Source organism: Larimichthys crocea, chromosome VIII, assembly GCF_000972845.2.
Source record: "Larimichthys crocea isolate SSNF chromosome VIII, L_crocea_2.0, whole genome shotgun sequence".
Classification (NCBI taxonomy): Eukaryota; Metazoa; Chordata; class Actinopteri; family Sciaenidae; genus Larimichthys; species Larimichthys crocea.
In genome coordinates, this window is record NC_040018.1 from 4164569 (window position 1) to 4188054 (window position 23486).

General features: G+C 40.3%; 1 protein-coding gene across 1 annotated transcript in view; it reads right to left on the bottom strand.

Moving 5' to 3' along the window:
* Nucleotides 1-2316: 2316 nt before the first annotated feature.
* ddb1 (damage-specific DNA binding protein 1) overlaps nucleotides 2317-23486 on the bottom strand; it is a 45035-nt gene continuing 23865 nt past the window's right edge. Inside the window, exons 15-27 of the mRNA XM_019275853.2 lie at nucleotides 22473-22580; nucleotides 19541-19748; nucleotides 19343-19438; nucleotides 18858-18969; nucleotides 17965-18088; nucleotides 16374-16538; nucleotides 15822-15916; nucleotides 12276-12446; nucleotides 10818-10927; nucleotides 9894-10063; nucleotides 6147-6249; nucleotides 4946-5069; nucleotides 2317-3011 (exon numbers count right to left, since the gene is read on the bottom strand). Coding sequence (XP_019131398.2) covers nucleotides 2928-3011; nucleotides 4946-5069; nucleotides 6147-6249; nucleotides 9894-10063; nucleotides 10818-10927; nucleotides 12276-12446; nucleotides 15822-15916; nucleotides 16374-16538; nucleotides 17965-18088; nucleotides 18858-18969; nucleotides 19343-19438; nucleotides 19541-19748; nucleotides 22473-22580 — 1670 coding nt within the window. The 3' untranslated portion in view covers nucleotides 2317-2927. The remainder of the gene's footprint in view (nucleotides 3012-4945; nucleotides 5070-6146; nucleotides 6250-9893; nucleotides 10064-10817; nucleotides 10928-12275; nucleotides 12447-15821; nucleotides 15917-16373; nucleotides 16539-17964; nucleotides 18089-18857; nucleotides 18970-19342; nucleotides 19439-19540; nucleotides 19749-22472; nucleotides 22581-23486) is intronic.

Below are 23486 nucleotides of genomic sequence, written 5' to 3' on the forward strand. Positions count from 1 at the left end.
CTCGGTAGCATGATTTTGCTTATTGGTTTCATTAATAGAATGGCTCAAATTGAATCCTACATCAATGAAAAGAGGAAGAGTTTTATAATACTTAAGGGAAAATAAACTAATTTCATTAATTTATTCTGTCAGTCAAGTCACATTTATTGTTTATTCAATTTATTCCTTTCAGTCTTTATAAGAACAATATCTTTACAGGACAGAATGCATGCCCGCTCCGGATATAGCCGTTTTTGAAATTTAAAATAAGAAAAGAAATGTAAATGAGAGGAAGGAGGGTGAGAATGCAAACAATTTAGAGTGAATTGGGGAATCGGGTGAAGAGACACCAGAGCAAAACAAAGGCCTGTATGCCTCAGGATGGCGACAGGAGGACAGAAATAGCTCAGGAGAACTGGCAGAGGACGTCCACTGCCACTTCCTGTCCAGTTCGCCTCAAACCCTCGGTTAAAAAAAAAAAAGGCAAAGGTGTAGAGAATTGCGCTGCCAGGCTGCCAGTATCCCAGTCTGTGATACCTTTGATGACTGAAAAAGAGCTGGTATCTTCCAATTTGACAGTGTTTACTGCAGATGAAAAAGAAATATGCACACAACAGAAATTAATTAGGCAGCTTGAGAAAAGAATGCACAGTAATATTCAGCATTTTCAGCAGCAGGTCTCAAACAAACAAGAATGTGAAGGCTGCCTGTTTATTATGCACACAAACTGATCTACTGACAGAGAGATGGAGACCTTTCTCTCTTTTTTTTTTCTCTTTCCGTTTCACGTTTGCATGCCGAACATTCATTAAAGCTGCGTGGGCTCCAACCAGCAAGGATGCATTAACTGTAATGCAGACCAAAGATGTTTTAATTTGATGATGGAGGTCAACAGCAGTGACTATGGAGGGCAACTGTGAAGTGTATTGTAAGTGGTTGTATATAAAAGTAGAGAATGACTGAATTGCAAACAGTTCGCCTTGAATGAAGAGTGTTTTTCATCAAACTATGCTTATAATTATTCCTTGATTTGGTTCATAAAATGTCACACAGTTAAAAGAAAATGGCAAATAAGAATCCCCAAAGCTGAGCTCAGAAGACTACCAGCAAATATTTACAAGTTCTATAAAATTTAGGGACATTGTCTACAATGTGGATCCAGGTACGATCACCCGCAATGTATGTAACGCTTTGTCACACACCACCAACTATTTCACTGATTTTGCTGAAATAAGATCATATTTTATAGAGAAAATGTTTTCTGGGTTTCCATCTTAGCTCCTTCAGCTGCTCCACATCAGCTCTCCGAGTTCCCTGAGAGACAGTAGAGTGAAACTGATTGCTAACTGTAGCTGCTGTTAGTTAATAGTAACTCAGTTTGTAAGCTGGGCTGCTCGGACTGTGAGCTCAGAGCACCGTGTTACTGTTTGCACCACAGGCGTTTTGGACCACTGGGAGGAAGAGGAGGCTTTCAGGCAAATGCTAAAACAAGTCTAAGTCTGCAGCCATCCTACATGCTCATTTGCTAATTAGCACTAAACACGCAGTACAGCCAAGGCTAATGGGATTTTAGCAGAGATTTCGGGATCATGAACACGTATGTATACACTAAACAGAAATAAATCCAATAATCACGGGGACATTTCTTTAAAGAGCAGAAATGTTAACCTCATCATGGCGCTAAGCAAAAAGTCATAGGATCACCCAAGTTACGAGGATATGCATTATTAATATCTATTATATCCATAACAATGTTGAGATATTTAACAGCATAACTGGAAAACTTAAACCTGCTGTTGGTGCTAGAGTAAAAGTGAGGATGACCAAAGTAAGAATCTATCCCTGAGCCCCAAAAATATATGTATTTAAAGCAGCATTTCATTAATAGCTCTTGCGATACAGTCGTCCCTCACTATAACGCGGTCCACTTTTCGCGGACTCGCTGATTTTTTTAGTGTAATTTTGCATGCTTTTTTTTTTTTTTTTTTACAGCGTACTGTACAGTATGAACGCGCATTGTGTTCTGTGTCCTGATTAACTAAGGGAGTACTGTACAAAATGCGTGTAAAAAGGTGTATAAAAGTGTGTGGTTAGGGGTTTTACGGCCTTAAAACATGTATAATAACTAAAACTTACTTCGCGGATTTCGTTTATTGCGGGTTATTTTTAGAACGTATCCCCCACGATAAACGAGGGACCACTGTATTGCAGTCTGGACCAAAGCTTAAGCTAGAAATGCAGATGTCATAGATTAATGGAATATCACAATAGTTTCCAACAGTAGAGTTTGATTTTCAGGATAATGAAGGTGAGAATAGAGACAAACTGAGACACGAGTGTGAACAGTACTAAAGCAAAGTTTATTAGAATAAACAAAGAAAACATCACAAAGACAAAATAGCTATAAATCTATCATTTTCCTCATTTTATTTTTCGTACAGCGTGTTTACTTCCAGACTTTCAATAACAAACTTGAAAAGTGTAAATCGGTCAGATTTAACCTGTCGGGTGTTTTGAGTATCTGCAAACCTTCAACCTGCCTGAAACTGTCACAAATGATCCCAGAGGATGTTTCTGCTGATGAAAATCTCTGGGGGGTTTGTTCTATTTATAGTCCACACATTATTCCACACGGACGCAATCACACGTGCGCACACACACCCAAACACACTCAGACCAATATCTTTACTTTGGTCTTTTTATTTGTCCAAACAGGGCGCTTCGCTCAGAGACTTGTCTAAAAGAAGAGTGTTACACTCATCATGTAGAACCTTCAGGGCCTCAACGGTCGTCGAATCATTGAAGTCTGAATGACGAACATGCACACACTGTTTATTTATAACTATTTACAAATCTGCAAAGCCGATTCGCTTCTACAATGTTTTGCCCATCGTTCCTCCTCGGGACCCCTCCGCTCGCTGAGCTGGGGGTCCAGATGACTGTTGAGGTTAGTGGATCCTCGTCAGCTCCTCGACAATCTTAATGACCTCGTCCACTGTGGCCTCACGCTTCATGCCGCTGCCGTCATCGATCTGAAATTTAACGAGACAAAAACGGTGAGCCTTCACTGCGGAGACAAACTCCATCAGTGCCAGGAGATGAGAGAAGGAATAATAAACAGGTACGCAGAGAGAGGCACGAGTTTCAGAGGCTTTTTATTCAGTCGTTAAAGATGATTTTAAGCTCCTGGGAATCTTTCATCTTGCCTGTGCTCATTTCTCCCAATTGTCTTTTTAAATGACTGCGTTTTCTTTTTCTTTTTTTTCCTGCCACTTTTCTTCTTTATATTATGAACCAAAAATCCCGAGCACTCGTGTTAAACTGCACTCAATCTTCATCTTCCTCATCACCACTCTGCACTAAACGCATATATAACTTGACAGAACGCTGGTTCAAAGTTCTTCCTTGCTACTGGGCTGATTACCAGCTTGGATTTATGGGTCACTGGAGGGCTTTGTTGATCCAATATGAAAGTAATTCTTAAGATCTGGAACAAAGAGCTCACCCCCCTTGTTTTAAAATCTGGCTCTTTATACATGGAGAAGATCTGAAGATACAAGTTGCTGGCTAAGTCAAGCAGGTTTAAACAGATGGCAATTCTTCAGTTCAACATTTGTTTTTCTGTTTAATTATACATTTTGTAACTGTGTATATGGATGACCATAGAAACCTATGTAGAAAAGTACCCCAACGGTTTTTTTTTTTTATTTCTTTTCTTCTGTTTAAGCATTTTTTATGCATAAAAGTCAAAAAATGTCTCAAAAGTAAACTGAATATCTTTGGATTTTGGGCTCTTAAATTGGACAAAATGTGAAGAAGCCTCTTTGGATGAGAGGTGACACATCTTCATCTTGCTCTACAACCAAGTCCAGTCGCCCCAGATTTAACCCTTCTCAAAGAAAGATGACCTGGACGACTGAAAACCTTCAGACTTCTTGAGACATTTGACAGCGTCTCCTTGGGCTCCATGAAACTAATGCACTCCTCTCAGCCATGAGCTGGGTTCTGCTCCAGGTTTGTGCATCTTAAAAGGAAGTTTTTCTTTGCCACCGTTGCCAAGCACTTGCTCTTGTTGGGAAATGTTGTGTTTCATGTAGAGGACAGTCTACATGAACAGTTTCTTGAGATAACTTGACAATAATTTGGCGCTGTATGAATAAAACTGAAAATGTTTTCTGGTGTTTTATTGACCAAATCAAGCGAAGAGTGAAATTTGTTGGTTTTGAAAATACTCACAATTCTCCAATAAGATTACAAATCATTGTTTTAATGCAATGCACACACAAGTGAGCAACTGATGCTGAACTGCAGCAATTTCCAAACTTCATTAGGATCTTGGCTTCAAACAGTTTCCTGGCAAAGAAACGGTCCACATATATTTTGGAAGTGTTTTCATCAACTGGACTTGAGAGGCGATCGGGGAACAGCCTTTTGTTTATGAGCTTAAAGTGTGATTTTTCTCTTAACATGACAGTGAAGAGAGACACACACAAAGCAGAATATGTTTATTTGTTCTGCCAAAAGTGATTTTGCCACCTGTTCTGCCGTCAAAAAGTTATTCCCAGTTCTCAGTCACGCAGCACAAGAGCATAATGATACCGCTTAGAGGATCGCTGAAGGTTCAACATCGCTGCGAACCAAATACCCAACTGGCAGCAGAGTATTAATTTGCTTCTTCGCCAGATGTTTCTACGAGAGCACAATAATCTCATTATCAGAGCAGAGGTCCATGCTTTAATAACAAGCTTATGTCTCACTATTATTAATGTGTGTCCATTACAGGTCACCACAAGCGAGAGAGTTGTTCAGGAAGCTGAATGCCTCAGTGCTTACTCCCCTTTTAGAGCATGAAGCAACTCTCAAATAACTGACAGCTGAGGTTTTGATTTATGAATACAGGACACACACAAAAAAAGAATCTGGTTCAACGTGTATTACGTAAGCGTGGATGAACACGAGCTCCTACCTGTAGAGTACTGACAACCTCCTGCATCTTGGCTCTGCCGAGGTCCAAGAAGCTCTCGATGAGATCCCCGTCGATGAATCCCGTGGCCTGCTCCGTCTTTCGCTCTGTGTGGAAGGACCTCCAGGTGCGGTGGAGTCAAGGAAAAATCAATACAAGGATGCTGCCTCGCCTGAGGTTCACACTTTAGGTACAGTATCACAAATTTCGCTTCAGGCATAGTCGACAAATGTTCAGTATGCCGTGTAGGAAGTCCAATAAAAACAGCGCTGCTCAGAGGAAGAAGCAGCTGGTGTCGATCAGGATCCAGTATTACTTCTTGTAACTCACTGAGAACTGATGATATATGCATGACCAAGTTTTCATTAGTGTATAATCACCTGAAAATATAATTTGTCATGTTTTTGCTCCTTAGAATGAACTTTATATCTACAGTTGCCATCGGTCCTCGTTCATGGAGTCCACCATGTTGAACTCGAGTATTTCTACAGTAGCTCAGAATGGACAAACTGAACACTGACTCTAGACAGGACCTTTCACGCGTTTTGCGACCAAAGTAGTTTCTCATTTACGTTAGGAAGAGGAAGACGAGACAATCTGGTTGCAGTCTGCGACTACACCACTAGACGGCACTAAATCGAATTTTATAAATCTATATTTTTAATATAGAACAATAATTTAATTATACAAAAATTAACTAAAGCATCACCACCTCTACCACTAGTTTTTTAGTAGATTGGTTTGGACTACAAATAAGGCTGCAACTACTAATTATTCTGATTATTTATTGATAAGTTGATTAACCATTTAGCCTAGAAAATATTTTAAAAAACTCAAGGTGATGTCTTAAAATGTATTGTCCTAATAAAGCATAAAGTTATTGAGTCTACCATTTTAAAAGACAAGCGACGGCTCACACCGGAGAAGCTCCAACCAGTGGCTCTTTCTGCATTAAATTACCGAATCCATCATCAAAATTGTTACCGATTATGTTTCTGTTTCATCTCTGTATTCGAATCTTGTCTTCAGATGGTAGGGGAGTCGCAAACAAACCATTTCATGCTAGACATGTCTAGGTGTCAAGACCGCTCCAAGTCAATTAGAGCAACTATTATCGCTTTGTCACTTTGCTCTCCGAAGACAACCACAGCAGTCAGTGCAGGTCGTGTCTGTCCTTGTGACAGTCTGAATGTGAGAAGGATATAAGCTGTGTTCGATCTTGCCCACGCTCTTGATGACCTTGTTGAGGCGAGTCTGCAGATCCAGGAGGAGGCTGTACCAACCCTCGGACAGGGACGTCACCAGCCCTAACACACAGACACGAAAACACGTCAGTCAACAACACAATACTAGCAAATATTCAGCTGCAGGTGATTGTAAATACTTTCTGATCAACAAGACTTGATTCGTGAAGAACTCCAAAAAGCTTCACAATGAATAAATTAACATAATTTGTGACTGAAATCCTCCTAAAGTAAGTTTCATGCTTGTACGCTGGGACAATGTTCGGTGTAATGTAGTCTGATTTCAATAATTCAAGACCATTCTGAAATGTTTCACTTTGAACACGACTTTCCTCCTCTATGCTAAAAATTCAAGTTATGTGACGATGTGTGTATTGTTGTCATGCTCTGGGGAAATAATCTACACTTAAACTGACACACACACAAAAAAAAAGGCAAACTTGTGAATAAAAGGTTGCAACAACTTGTCATGCAGAGCTGGTGTCTCTTGCACATGACTGTGTTCCCTCTGACTATGAAATAAAGGTGTTGAAGTTTTGTGACAAACTGCCAGGAGCAGTTTGGAGGACAGAAAGGCTGCAATAAACAATTATTTTCATTATTAATCAATCTGCTGCCGCTTCCTCGATTCATGGATTTAATTATTTTGTCTATAAAATGTCGGAAAATAATGAAAAGTGCCCGTCACAAATGCCGGATGTTTTATATTACACCTGTGTTTAATGTGAATTCTTGAGTTTTTTTTTGAGTGTCAACATAAAAACACCATGTTTACATATTTGCTTTTCTATCATTACCCTTTTTTGTTGCAACTGTCAAGGCTGCAAAGTCTTATTACATTAAATGTGTTTCCATCCACCTGTTTTATGTGCATTTATAATCTGTGAATAAAAAAAAAAAGAGGTGAAAATGGCAGGAAAAACACTCGAAATACCTCAAAAAAGCTTCTTATTTGGATGAGGTGGACTTTGATATTGATCAAAGCAAAATGTGCCAAAGAGGAATGGAAACCTCTAATTCTGCTTTAGTCATTATGCACAAACGTCTACTGAAGCTTCCGCTTCACTGAAGACACTAAAAATAGCAGCTGATGAAAATATCACATTAATACGGAGACTGTACTATTGCTCAAATCAACAAATGTCCTCCCTCTTCCTCTGCACCGACTTCTAATATTCTCCTAACAGTAGTGGACAGACACACTTCTTTCTTTTTGGAGGTTTTCAAGAACTTAGTACCTATATCCAAATTATAAGAGAATCTCAAAAAAGACATTTTCCAGACATCCAGTTTAAAAAGTGATATAAATGGAGAAAAGCAGAAAACCGTCACAGGAAGGTTTAAAAAAAAAAAAAAAAAATCTTTTAATTCAGATTGTGTTCTCTGACAGTAAGGGTACATTCAGACAGGATCTGGCTGATCAACACTCCACAGTCAGCCTGAAACGTCCCTGAAACCGAGACTATCCAGGTGGATTCAAGGACTTAACTCGGACACTCTGTTGTGTTCTGGCTTTGTTCATTTCATGTACCCACCCTCTGAATCTCAGTCTGGCTCACAACGCAAAGGCTGCAAAATAGTGACACTCCTTCTCTCTTTTTTTTTTTTACTGTGACATCAGGCCTACTGCATGTTGAGGGTGAATCAATTACCTGAACAAAAGATGCATATCATGGCATATCACCAGCAGCCTTTTCTAAAACATTGAGTGTGGATAAAGCGTGGATAAAACATTTGTACACTTGTTGATTTGTTCTTTGGGAAGAATAATCACGTGGCCTGTGACTCCTTCCAAGAAACATCCAACATATCACATCAGCTCGTGGTGTGATAACACCGGCAGTGGTATTATTTCTTCATCACACAGTCAAGACCTTTACGGTTCACGTGCTGCTGTGCACAATTTACTGGAAGGAACAATGGTTCTCAGTTCCTGTAAAAGTTTTCCTCTGAGACTTTTTTTTTTTAAATCACAAAAGGTGTTGAGATGAGGTGAGGTGTAATGCCGTGGGAGCGCATGGTGTAAATTAGTACTGCGTTTAAATGATGTGCACTTTGCGTTTTCTCATCTGTGTCGCAATTATTGTCAAACTGAAAGTTACTGGTTCAAATCAGAGTAATGAGGTGCAAAACTATGATTCGTCTCTCTTCTCTCTGTCTCAAATGGAAACATTCATTCTGAATGAGTGATCTTGACAAACGTTTGTGTACTGCCTAATTGGTCTGAGAACTTCTTACTGCAGTCAGCGGAGCTGCTGTCCTGCTGTGCACTGTCGCAGTCTCTAAATGACTGCTCATGCTGCAGAAAGTTTCTTCTGTGGATTTCACTTTCAAATATAAAATAAATACTGGATAAAATGTTCACTGGGATATTTCTTTTATGATATTTTGTTATTTTCTAGCAAACGTTAAACTGTCCACAGAGATGTCTGGGGATTATCCGGAGCAACACGGGGGCAGTGTTACTGAAAAGACATGCTGCTGCTGACATTTAAAAAAAAAAAAAAAAAAAAAAAATAAAAATAAAATATTCCTCCACGCCGCAGCGGAACCACAAAACCTCAGAAAATAAACTGCAGCTGTGACTGGACAGTGGGCAAGAGATAAGTGGGAAAATCTTTAATTTTTTGTTTCCTTTAGGAGAAAATTTAAATGGTAAAAATCAAGAATTAAAAAAAAATAGTCTTGGTTGATTGAAGAGCAGTTGTTAACAGCTTCCCATGAACAGTGAACGGCTAATTACTCTCGCTGTTCCACGCTGTCTGCACCTTCCTACAGTTGTTAAAAATGGGTGTGGGGTGAGGGGGTGAGCGAGTGATGGAGAAACTACAGCAGTTCCTATTGACTTAAAGCTACAATGATGAGCACGTCTGTGTGGTTGGACACAACTAGAAATTTGGTGAAAATGAAAGGGTAACAATCAAGAATTTAAAAAGGAATAGTTTGGCTCTCACAGAATCAGCACCTCTAAATGGGAAAGACCACCGGGAATGTCTCTCTCTCTCAGATTGCGGCCACAGTGTTGTTTTGGTCCATTCTTCATGAGACTTCAAACCCCACCAGGAGTGTTTTGCCCATCAGACTTTGTCAACATGCTCAGATTTGATAATTTTACCCACGTGTTTCTACCATGAGTAAATATGCTACATAGTTAAATTGTTTTTATGATCGGAGGTTTACAGAGTTTGTGTTTTATTTTGAAAATCGACGTGGGCTGCTTGTGGTTTCTACAAGGCTTCTGAAACGGACCATGCTGATTTTGGTGGGTTTGAAACATTGACTGGAACGGCCTTGGCGCACATGTAACACATCACACACCCGTGCCTGGAAGAATTTAGATTTAAAGTTTACCAAAGCTCTCATTAGTTTAACGTGTACAGAAACTAAAGTTATTGCTTCCAGCCAAGAGATAGTCCAGAATGTAACATCACAAAAAATCCCAAATTCAAATTTTTACACTTCAGTTAGACATGAGAGTGTTATCGGCTAAATTATCGATCTTCTCACCTAACGTTTGACAACAAAGCAAATCAATGCATTCACAAAATGTTGACATATTCCTTTCAAAGGTTGATGTGAACACTCGAGGTCTAATGATGCATGGTAACATGTTTTTGTGGTTTGTGAAAAAGTTTATATTTAATACAGCAGGGGGTTCTAAAGCATAGATGCTTGTGTGCCGAGTGTGAAATTGTCTGTGCACCTACCAATCATGCCGTTAACGGTGCCGAAGAGGACAGAGCCCTGGGTGGGCGTGGAGCTCTCGCCGAGGTTCTGCAGCACCAACGAGCCGTGGCAGAAGACATTGACAAACTCCCCGAGGTGGAAGGCCCCCACCTCCTGCAGGTGCTGCCGCTCCTCGTCTGTGGTGGCAGCACTGACCGCGGGGGAGGACGGTGGGAGAGAAATACAAAGAGGAGATTTAGAGGGGTCAAGACAAGAGCAAAGAGAAAAAGAAGACCAAAACATTGAGTAAAAATAAAGAGGAAAAAGATCAAAGTAAGAAATGTTGAGGACATGAGTTATGAATTACTCAAGAAGAAGGCAGAGATATAAGAAGCGCTGGAAAAGGTCAAAAAGTGATCGAGAGGTGATGGGGAAAAAAAGGGGGTGAGGAAAAGTGGAGGGAAAGAGATGTGGTACAAAAATAAAGGTCAAAAGCATCGAGTGGTCCAGCCTGATGTATTAAATGGATAATAAGCAGTGGCATAAATGTAGCACACTCACTCTCAGACCACATCTTTCTTCCTTTTCCCTGAAATAAACACTCGTCTAATGGATAATGTCTGAAGTGAGAAACGCAGCCGAGCACAAAAAAGCTCATCGGCGAGATGAATCATAATTCCCCAAACAAACGCAAGGACAATGCCGTTAAAGTACATTCGCATCGATGATGCTGCTCTAAAAATGCATCATGGGATTCGGTGTAGACCGAGCAGCCTCCTAATGACATCACGTTGATTTCAGTAGATAAATATTGGAGGTGATTTAGAAGGTTTTTTTTTGTCAGTTTGGCTATCGAGGTGCAGCTCAGGGGACTTTAATGTTTGCAGGAAAAGTTGAAAGCCATGTGCATAAAATCTTCATGCTCTTCACCATTTATACACAATGAGATTTTATGTTTCCCTCACCTGTCCTTCTGGCAGACAAACAGATTGAAGGCGTTCTCTGCCCCCAAGAAGTTGTCGTCGTCCAGGATCTCGATGGCACTCATCCAGTTAGGATTGAAGTCACGTGCAATCTGCCCCGAGGAACAAAACGACAGAAACATGAGGCACATTGGATAAAACAAAAAAACAACAAAGATGTTGGGCAAAAACTAGGGTGGTTCCTTTCCTCCAAGTAAATGCTGCATTATCTATGAGCAAAGAAGGACTCCACGTACTGAATAGACTCTTTAAATACCCAAGGTTCTCACACCTTCGTAAACATAAAATGAAAGGATTTTCCAGGCCAAATTCCCTCAAATTCAAGGATTCAATGCAGCAAAGTGTGAGACACAAATCAAGGTTAATCACTGTTACTCACTCATCATTAAAATGGGAACTAGCAGGCTGCACAGACAAAACTTGATTAAATGTGTAAGCACTTGCGTGCTTGAGTGCTTTGTTATATTGCTGGCAGACTAAGTTTAAAAAAGAAAATCTACTTTCAAGGCCTTCATCTTGAATTCCCAGTTCAATTCACAAACTTTAAAGGATTTCAAGGACCTGTGTCAACCATAAACACCCTTGAAGATATCACAGATGTTAGAAGAGGAGGGAGGATGCGACAGCTTCCCATTAGTGCCACTTGATGTTAAAAGAGCCTGTGTGATTGGGGCTACAGGCTCTCTATACTGTAGTGGTACCGACCGTTGTTACCTAACACCAAGACAGACAGAAAGATCTCTGCGCTTCTTTGGCCACCGCTGTGACTATTCGTTTACAGGAAACATACAAAGACATCCTGTAATTGCAAGTTATGAGCATTTGAGAAAAGCAGCTATATTCCTACATAAACCAGGAGATGACAGCAGTTTTTTGGGGATGATCATTGATGTGCAAGAACGTCCCTCCCAGGAAATAGTCTAAATATGTTCCCCTGTTTTGGAGAGTGTGCTAATTTGCTTCATTACTGAGTCATATGATGTTGATACCACTCAAAAGGTATGCTGCTGCTGTTTTTTTTATGCGTTAATTAGCTGGGGTCAGGTGATAATTAGCTGCCTTCAAACTTTTGAGGCACTCTGATATGTGCTCTGTTTTTTTCCAAACTTCTTCTACTTATGACACTGAGCAGAGACCTACCAGCATGTGTTCACTAATGTGTGTGACTTGCTGTCAAACCTCTCCATCTTCCTACCACAAAACAATGTGAACACAGCACTCATCCAAAGGCTGCAAGAAAAGAGAAGTCAAAACAGAAGTGTGGACCGACCACCAAAGATTTGTTTGTGATGGCATTTGAGGACGTCGCAGTGTTCGCTGAAAGTGAAAACTCGGATTTGTGTTTTCACAGACCTTTCTGGTACAAAGCTACGATCTGCAAAGCTTGTCGTGCCCTTTAAGAGCTCTTGTGTTATTTTCTCAGAAACTTCATCACGTCACCTCTTCAAAGTTGCCCTCCATGGGTTTGTATGCCAGCAGCAGGACGGACCTCATCAGGTCTCCCACCAGGATGAAATCTCCTTTGGTCTTCAAGTAAAGAGCCATGATGTTGTTGTAGTGGTTACACTCGGTCCTCAGCTCCTTCTCAGCCGTCCACTCGTACAGACGGACCTGGAAGAGAAATCAATTAAAGTAATTGTTTATTGTTATTCAAGCTGTCAAAGGTAGAAGATCAAGCAATTAGCTTCAGTGGCACTTGATGAACCGGCTGACACTTTAATTCCACGTTGCTATCACTCGGGATAAAATGGGCTTCAGTGAGCGTGAGGTTGAAGTGCTGAACAGTCTGACTTATTAGCTGCCACGTCCTATAAACAGTTAACGGCTAATTAAACTCACTGTTTCACACTGTCTGCAGCTTCCAGCAATTGTTAAAAATGGATGTGGGGTGAGTGATGGAGGCGCGTCTCTCCAAATCCTAAATCCTATTGACATAACGTCACAATGATGAGAATGTCCAAGACGGAGACATCAAAAATTCAGGTGATGTCAGACTTCAGAGATAAGCGGTGTTGAAATAGTAGCACAGACAAATCTGCTTTAAAGTGCACGAAAGAAGAAAAAAATGAGAAGTTCAGTTGGTGTTTTTGTTTTAAGTCGTTTTAATGTGGCATTTTATTGAATGTAAAGTATTTTTCATAGTTATATTTTGTTCATATCGCTTTCATATTTATATTCTTTGATTTTTTTGCCCCTTTTCTAAATTTTATACACTTTTACTTTGTTTCCATTTTTTGTTCTATACGTTTTTTACATTTTATTCCATTTTTAATTTGACTAAACAGAAAACAAAAAATTAAAACATAAAGGTTTTTAAGAACCTTTGATACATTCTGAGAACATAACTCATCTCTTCTCTTGCACGCCGTCCATTTTTCCCAGCACTGTGCAGGGATCACTGCTTTAGTCCTTAGATAATGAGTCAATTTTTCCACGGAGTACATTTTCTCAATGTTCATCCAATGTCCTGATGTCATTTTCACATGCAAGTATGAGGACTTTGAAGAGATGAATGTCCTTTTTTTAAAAATTATGGTTCAAATCCTTTGGAGTCTTTTAGCATAAATTCTCCTCAAGAAACTGAAAAACACTGTCCTAGCATGTTTGTGTTTTTATACATGACCAGAAAATGATGATGAATGGTGATTGGCTGCTGTTTACACATTTCTTCATTTTAATCCTTTTATGTGAAGAACCTCTGGGCTGAATCTTTGCATGAAAGAACACAAAACCAGTTTTTTTTTTAAATACATCAAAAGGGAAAAATCATAATTTCACTGCCTATTTATATCAATAAATCTCATCCAGTGTCCTGCATCTTCTTTATTTTATTATGTTGGCTGCACAGCAGGAAACCTAAAGGGTCTAAAAGGAAGCAGAAAAAACCTGTACTCTTACTCATTCTGCTCAGATCCAGATCTCTGAAATCAGAGTTTATCCTTTTTTAAAATAATGTCAACAATTTTTTTTAAAATGTTTGGGCAATTTCCCACATTTCCAGAGAAAACATTTCACAACCCTCATGTGAACGGTTTCTGACATGAACGTAACAGTGATTCAGCGGTGTGCTGTGTCCGGTTGATGAAATTATTACAAAAGTAATTTAAAAAGGCATTTCACCAGCAGCTTATGTCAGATCTTGTCACCATGTTGTATTATGTTCTACTGAGGCTGGAAAATTAATCACTTCTATGATGGATTAGTCCTCAATGATTGTTTGACTTTGGTGTGCGTTTGCTCTTTAATTCAAACAATAAAAACAAAAGTTTGGGACTGATACTGTGTTAAAGAAAAGAAGTGAGTCATTGCCACTGCGTGACTAGTTCCAGGAATATGAAACCCATGACTATTTGATTCTTGATATCTTAAAATAAAGCTGCCGTGTCAAGTTTCTAAACCTTTTAATCTATGTATAGCTCAGTGCGGATGAGCCTGGCATTACAGGACAGTGGGGGGTGATTTCACACAGCAATCTATAAGGGATGAATCTGTTCAGATACTGGAATTTATAATGGCAGGAGGAGGCACTTTTTGCTTCTTAAACAGTCAAAGAAAACACACAAGGGAGTCATCCAGAGGTCGACTTACTTACCTAACCGACAATAAGAGAATAAACTGTCTGTGGATTCTGGTGAAAATTACATCATCCGAACATTCAAATAAACCCCATGCAGACTGTGATATCAAACACTTCAACCTAAATATGGCATCAAATGCTCTGTTAGATTCTTGGCGTTATCGCACACAGCGTGTCATTGCTAGTCTCCACCTACGCCCATGTTGTTTAAGGCGTTGGTGCATTTGCATCCAAGTTCTCTGTCTAACTATTCTACGTTCCTCTAGTGGTACGAGGAGGGATGTCTGAAAAGTTTTTTTAAAAATGACATTTTAATTTTTAAAGTTTTGCATTTCCTGTAATTTTATGTTTCAACATCAGCCTGCTACTTCGTAGTTATGTCCGTGCACCTGGCCTGGGCAAACATCCGCAAGTAATCACGAGCAAAAGTGATGGCAACTTAGTTAGCGGAGGTAAAATGAACGGTCCAAAAACAAATGGGGACAAGTGCGGATCAGGACTCTGCTTGTTGAACCGGTTCTGTTCAGGATTCAACAGCAGTCAATGATCTTTTTATTAGAAATAAACATGTCTCCTGGGTAAACTGTCCATAGCTTAACATGGTCCAGCCTACGCTGCTGTATTTTCATGTCTGTCATGATGGTGGTACTCTGAGAGTCTAATATTTTCTGAGGTGGTACACGGTCACAATTCGAGAAACGCTGCTCTGAGTTTTTATTTTTACATGGTATCAAATGTGGAGCAGCAGAGGCTGAAGAAATGTGTTGTTGCACATAAGCAGACAGGTCATGGATGTATTTCAAGACCAGTAAAGTTATTTTTACAGTGAGCGAGTGATTGTTGGAGCTCTCGCCAGTGTTTTACACTTTTCTCCATCTTTATGCACAGAGAACTGTCCACAGACACAAACTCTTTGCTACTATGTGCAATGATTTTGCACCGTTTAATGACACGCACTTTAGACCATGAAGTATAGATCCCTTAAACTTTTATTTTTCTTAGAGAATCTGAGTCTGGCTAGTAATTTGTATCAACCTGCAATCACTTTACAGCTGACAGCTCTCTTGACATGTGGGCAAATAGCAGAAGCAGCATTGAGAGATGTTGGATTTAATCCCCGGACCAGATGGTAAATTAAGATGTGGGAAGTGAATAATAAAATAAATAAGCGACTACTAGAGAAGTGCACTTGGTCAGCACCTTTCCAAGGAGTGACACTAAAGATTTTGATTACCTTACAAAATCTTTCTGATGGTGAATCTGAGAGAAAAATATTTCAAAGTGTACCATGAACATTCAACTTAAATTCTTTTCCCCCTCATCTTTGAAAATACTGCACCTAAACGTAACTGCAGTTGGAAAAAGTCAAGTGTTTTCTATGTCTGACCCAAAACTGTAGCACCACTTACTGTGCTATTGATGCTGGCCAGCAGTTTGCCATTGAACTCCACCATAGAATAGACGGCACCTTTCACCTCCTTCTCAGCCACAGTTTGCAGTTTACCTGAAACAGAGAGCACAGTGCCTGTCAGCCTGTCTGTTCAGTTAATGATCAAGGTGTTATGAGCTTGACGTCAAACTAAACTTGCACCTGCAAGGCATAGATTAAGGACAGAGGTAGAATGAGAAGTTTAAAAAAAGAGAATAAGTGAAAGGCAAGCAATCCACCTTGAAAAGGACGGAGCGTGAAAGAATATGAAGGAGATCGGTGGTCGCGAGAGGAGAAAAGTCTGATAAGAAGTGATAAGAAAATGATTAAGTGAGGAGAGGAAGAAAGAGCACGGTAGGACAGAGTGTCCGTGCGAAGAAAAAAAAAAAAAAAAAAAAGGACACAGGGCGGGGAGGAGAAAATGAAACTGGGTGAAGGATAAAGAGATCAAAGCAGACTGAGTTGGATGAGGAGATGAGGAGACAAACAGGATAAAGGAACTGAATATGAGTTTTGAGAGCTGGCTACTGACCGTCAGTGTAGTGGAAGACGATGATGCGTCCCTGCTTGGGCTCGGCCTCCTCTGGGTACACCATGGCTGTGCCGACGATAAAGTACACTGACGGGTCTTTTCCCAGACGACACGACACCATGCTGAGGGCGTACTCGCAAGGGAGGAACTGATGGGCATGGAGGACTGATAACAAAACACACAACACACACAGTGAGTGTAAGAGCAGCACAAGAGGTTTCTGGAAATACATTACATTACATCTGTTCCTTTTTCATGGCTGTGGCTTTAGAAGATGATTCTGGTTTATTATGACTGAAATCTTATTTTCTGGGAATATCGAGTTTTAAAAAAGGCAACAGTTTGACTGAAATGTTGAAAAAGCTGGGAAAAATCAAAGTAAAATAGAAGAAGAGACAGTTTGGGTAACAATTCCCTCTTCATAAGACAACCGTACCAATAGTCAGATCAGACCGGTCAAACTGCTCCACAGTCAGCCTAAAATATTTCTGAAACCGAGCGCTATGCAGGCAGAGTTCATGGACTAAACTCTGATTCTCTACCTGTTGTGCGGGGCTGTTTATTTCATGAACCAGCTTCTATGTATGCAGCCGGATCACACCCACCCACTGCACAACCCTCCAGCAACTGCAGCAACGCCTGATTCGACCTGAACGATGCACAGTAACAGACTGAAATTACCCATGGAAAACATCCATGGTACATGGACACAGATGTTTCCAGTTACTGGATTTTACCTAATTAGATCTGCACTGTCATTATTTATGTATTTATCACTGGCACAGAGGCACTTGGGTCTTGACCTAGGCAGTGTACGTGGATCTAATAAAAAATTAAGCAGTTAGTCACACAATGTTGATCACACAGTGCTGTAGCGCCCGGTAGAGACAAACCTTATAAGAAATAACTGCAGTGAAGCAGTAACTGAATAACTTACAGGCACCTGTAGTTCACGTAGCAGACGCCACACAGCTGCATAATCTTCACGTCTGATTGATGAAAATCTCCCAACATATAAGTGTGCCGTTATCGGATCGCACATTGATAGATTGAAGTCAGCTGTGGACACGACATACTGAACCGGGGCCCCTTATTTACATATCATTAACATATACACTACCCTAATTTATGCGGGTGTGGATTTTTAAAGAGGAAAGCTTGGCGCAGCGAAATCTGCATTGCAAAGCAGAAAAAAAAAAAAAAAAAAAAAAAAGATCCTTCCACGTTCACCATGGAAATGATCTGTATGATGCCCAAAGTGTTCAATTATTCAATTACTACATAAAAAGCCAGTGTGAGTTTTAGATATTGACTAATAATGATAAAGAAACACAACATTTTATGGAGAATATTCAAATAGTACAAGATATTCAATTAAAGGATGCTAACACAGACAATGAGTGTGCACCCATTTTAAGATGTGAGCAGCGGCTTAGTCAGGGAGCGCCGGGACCGGGGCTGTGGAAAGCGTTTTTTCTGCATTGACCTGGTTATTCTCCCGGCTGAGCGAAATATTTTACCATCAGAAGCTCCCTATGAAAGCGCCAGCTCCGTAAGAGATCAAATAGAAACCTACATCCGGTTGTCTAACCTTCAAAGGTGTGCTGATCCACGACGAGCAGACTGTGAACCTCCACCTCTTCACCGAAGGAGGTCTCGTGGGGAGAAGTGCTGCTGGGGAAGAGCTTGCTGGAGCTCACGCTGCTGGAGAGAGCCTGGAAAAACAGATGTAGATTTTATGAGACAGGACAGGAGCAGAGGTAGAGACAAAGAGAAACCTAAAAAACAAAAAACAATTCAAATCTCTATTCCTGCTTCAGCTCAACAGCACAGTCTGTGCGATCTGTAGCACCAGATGTGCAGCATTTAAAATCAGGTAAACATCTTTCTGGTCATCACGTGTGAGAGGATCCAGCTCTGCTTTGTTCTCCCAGGAAGCTGTGCGCTGGAGCAGTAAATACAAACACAGATAAAAGTACAGACGTATTCCCCATGGGGAAACTTCAGAGCCAAGATGAGTGGACACAACACATGCCGTCACTGTAATTCTGGCTGAAGGACTTTTTGATGAAATATCTTTTAAACGTCGGTCCTACTATTTTTTCTTGGCAGCTGAAACTATTCTTTGACGACAAATCAAAGACGCTTATTTTTTAATGTAATTTTATGCTAAATTTAGCTTAGAGTTAAATGTACCAAATGTCCAACTGCAAAACAAAAAAGAGAGAATTTTTAATGCAGATTTTAATTATAAATTAGACTTTTTATACGAATAAATATCTTAGGAGGTCAGTTTTTAAAGACCAAAACATTAAAATTCTGCTGCTGGTCTAAGACTAACAGGCCGAGACATTTGTTGTCCTGACAAGCTCACAGTTAATGTTAGAAGTAATGTTCATAGTCAGCCTGCCTGGTTATATAAGAGTGCAAAACAAACAAGCCTTCGGGTATTTATTTTCCTAACACAACATGAAGCTACAGTACCTGAGTGCTCGCGCTGGGGCGAACGGCAGATGTGGTGCCGCTCACATCCTGAATCTCCACCCTGCTGGACAACACCCCGAAACACTGGGAAACCTCCTGGTAGCAGATCCGCCTGGCGGGGTGTGATCGGAGGGAGAGCGAGAGACGAGAGGAAAAGCAAAGGGAAGACGATGTTAAACATAAAAACTGCCGAACAAAAAGAAGGTGCCATGGGATACGGCGCTGTTTTCAGACTGTATAACACAGCGGTTAACGCCTTAATAACTTATTTAAGAACGCTGAGAAATGGTTGTCCCTTAAACATCTAAACACAAGGTGACAGCTGATGTCTAACAGAAATGACAGGAGAGAGTCCCACGAATCAGAGCAAACAGGGAAAAACCACTGCAAACATGAAGAACATGCAGCATATTTGTATAGATAACGAGTCTAAAAATGTTCATTCAAAAAGGTCAGTTTGAACTCTGTTTGACAAAGGGACTGACCTGGGAGACTCGTAGAGGGGAACAGTGCGAATGTGGAGTTTCTGAATCTCGTCGATGGTGCCGATGGTCAGAGTGCTGTTGTTTGCCAGAGCCAGACTGTAAAAATATTAAGATGCAGCGTTAGTAAGGGATATAACGAAGTTCCTTTCGCTGCTGCAGATGATAAAATGCACAGGTAGTCAAAGTTCTGCGGCTGACCTGTCAGGATAGCCCTCAGAGTTGAGTGGGCACATATAATTGACCTCCTTGAGGTTGACGTTGGAGAACACCAGCTTGTGGTTGGAGGAATAGATGACGGTGGGTCGGTCGGAGCAGGCGAAGACGTTGGAAGTGGACAGAGATCTGAAGGTTCTCAGCACGGTGGGCTGGGTGCCGAGCGTGACTTTCTTGCGTTCACTCAGGGCGCCTGGAGGAAGGAAATGAGATCGAAACACAAACAAGATTAACTCCGGTTTGAAAGGTGGGTGCACTAATCATTGTTTGGGTCAAAACAGCCATTTGCCGAGCGCCTTTAGCCAATAAAGTTTGTCCTTGTGTGCAGAATATCTGTCTCTTTTTAAAATCCTTCAAACCTGAATGCTTTCTTGCACCCTTGAGTCCTGTATGGAAATGTTTGCTTTGTTATGTTTCTCTGCTCAATTATTTAAACTTCTCCTTTAATTTGTGGAGCCAATAGCCTTAATAGCAGTGCACAAGCTTTGGCTTTTGATGTCAGCACTTTGTATGGTAGATGAGTATTTGTACGCAAACTAATATGCTGTTTGAGAGTCATATTTCATTTTGATTATAATCAAGATGTTTACAAGGAACATATAACTACCTAATTATCATTATTCATACCCTTGTTTTTGGGAAGGAGTTTCTTTGACTGACTGGATGATAATTATTCACACAACACAAACGATAATAATTAATTATCTTTTGGTTTCGGACTCGTGATTGGACCAAACAACTAAAAGCGTCACCTTTCAGGTTAAAAAATCGTGATGAGCATTTTCTGACACTTATGTAAGGTGAGGCTGTAGATCATTCACATTTTCAAATTAAGACTAAAGAAGCTCTGTGACTGTGGTGGCTCTGGCTATCGCCTTGGCAGCCCCTGCCTCTGCCCAGCTAATCTAAAAATTGGCAAAGAGGTCGATCACCTGAGGTGGTCTGCACTTACCTGTCAATCAAAGCGGCAAAGCTATGCATAACTTTAAGCTTCAATATGATTTGAACAGGCGAGTTAGACAAGAGAATTAGACTCGGTACAGTTGTCATGAACGGGGAAATTTGCTTCTGCTGTGGAGTTGGACATATTTTTTTTTAAAAAGATATTGCTGGAACATATGGCCCCATAAGGTTGGATAAACGAGAGGTTTTCCATTCAGGCATCTATTTAAAAAGGTCAAATAAGAGACCGTAAAGTCTTTTTGATTAGAACAGACAGCCATTTAATAACGCAGCATTAAAAAGCTCCAGTATGTAAGATTTAAGGGGATTATTAAAAAAAATTATAAGTATGTTTTCATCAGTGTATAATCAGTTTGTCTACCTTAGAATGAAGAATACCTGCAGGGGAAAGGAGGGTGAGGCAATCTGTAACCTCATAGCTACATGACACTAAATCCTACACAGTGGACCATTAAAGGGAGGGTGTGAGTACTACACAGCCTGTAAAAACAGTTGTACATTTTTTTTCTGTGGCTTTTAATTGACTTTTTTTATTACTTGAAATGACATCACCCAGTCTTGGGCTTGGAGACTAAACAGAAAGCCTTTATCTGCCCTTATTAATTGGGAACGTTGCGTTTGAAAGACTTAAGCATACAGCAGGCAGGGAGCATCGAACAAAAGGCACTATTGAGCTGATATTACAGAAAGTGTAGGAAGTGTTTTGGAGCTTGACGAAGTGTCAGGATACATCAGCCTCTGTTGTTTCCACTATGACGAGCACAAAAAATACCATACTTCTGCGAGTATGGCTAACTGCTGTAGCACTCCTTCAGTCTAAATAACGTGGTTGGATTCATTCGATCTGATTTAAGATGCAATGTTCTGAAAGAAATTGACATCGCTGGTTCACTCTCAGCATTGTTTTCAGGCTCTGCAGGGAGTTTATTTTCAGAGATCGACTATAAAAGGTCACTGTACACTAGCTGTCGGGCACCAAACAGCGGACAGACACAGTCAGTGACCAGCTGGTGAACATAGTGGAGCTTTTAAGAGCCAGTTTAGGACAATATTTTCCTCAGGGGTTGGTAGAGATAAAAACAAAAACAAAAAAACAAACAAACAAAAAAAAAACAGTAAAGTTTACTTATCAGATGGGCAGAAACATGACTCCAAATGAAGGATAATGTGTTCACAACTTATTTCTGCTAAGGCCAGGTATTGCAGGTTGACAGAGGGGATCGGCTGCTCATTACAGGAACAGGGATTTATTCATCTTGTATCAGGACTAACTTTAGGGTGCTGGGTATCCAGTTCATTTGCAGATGCTCCAGTTCAAGGTGAGGCCAAATCTTTCAATACATGTCTGGTTTCTGAGCCACAACAAAGACCAAAACGTGTCTTACAACAGACTAAGTAAGCTTTGTTTTTAGCTCCGGAGTTGTTTATCACTTGCGGTGCCAATCGGGCCAGTTAGGGAAACTATGGAGTTGACAGTCGGTATAAAACAGAGCAGTCAAATGCCACATGTGTACAGTGGCCACTGTGTGTTTAAATCCATCAAAAAGAAAAACACGAAATAAAGAGACAAGGGGACGCATGTATGAGGATGTGTTTGAATCAAAGCTGTGTATTTTGTCAGTCAAAACTACCCCTGGTAGTTTTCACCTCTCTTTGTGAGAGCTCTTTGATGGACTGTCAGTGAAATCGCAGCGTTTGAAATCTCTTTCTTTTAGTCAAACGGCAGGCTTCCAGTCAAACTCACACCATCAGTTTCTTCAGGCTGCAAAGTTTCGCTGCCATTACATCCAAATATAGTTCTAGCAGTTACGCAATTATCCATGAAATAATTTTCTAAAAATGTTAATGTTTTCAGACAACTCCCGTGGCACTGCCTGAAACTGCTCTTATCAGACTGAGAAGTTTGAGAATCTCTTATTTTACGGGTGTAGTGATAGTGGTGTGAAGGACCTACCGGTTTGCAGGTCCAGACCAAAGTAGAAGAGCGCTCCGTCTCCCAGCGCACACAGCAGGTAGTAGCTGCCTTCAAAGGTGGTCATTAGGATTGAACGAGGGATGATCTCTGTGGACACAGACAAACAGTAAAGTGATTTATTTCCCCTGTATACTCTGGAGTCACGGGTTCATGGATGAACACTAAAGTGATAAATGTCCCGAAAAATGTCTCTGTCAGAAAAATCAATAAGAGCTATCAGGCCAGGCTGGCCGGTAACTTTTGGAAAAAAACAAACAAACAAACAAATAAAAACATTGGAATTCTGCAGGGTAAATATTATAATTGCTTTCTCTCACTGCGAGCCAATTATATCAAAACAACATTGGCCCTGATTAAATGCTTGTTGGCTGACTCTCCATGAAGCTGCAGAACTCTGCAGAACGTAGCAGCTTTAAAAAGGTTGCACATTTCCATTGTGACGTCAATCACATATTTTGCATAAGCAAGCCTAACACAGACATAACTTTACACATTTCTATTAAAATACTTACAGAAAAGTTCACAAAAATATCATTTATGATTCATAACAAAACTAACTTTGTGCAGAGTTCAAATTCTTCCAATGAGCTAAAAATAACAACAATTAGAAAAAAGCACGTATTGGCTTTTAATTTGAAAGTTTCCTGTTTTTAACAGCGAGCAGTCAAACTGTCCTTGTTAGGGGGAGTGAGCCACAGAGCACAGTTTGCAGAGTTTTAGCATTGAGCAGCTGTCAATCAAAGCACTTTGAAAATTATATGTGACACTTTTGGAAACTGTGTGGAAATATTCTTCATGGGTGAAAAATTCTAATTGGGAAGGAAGGAGGAGTCCTTCCTGTGCCGGTTCACCATGTTATGAAACTTTGTTTCCAGTGACTTTTTCAGTTTAACCCAAAAAAAAAAAAACATAGTCAAGTGCACTGTTAAATACTTTAACACGAGTTTAAATACTTTTCATGGGTCTAAATGATGCGCTGAATGCATTTGGGGC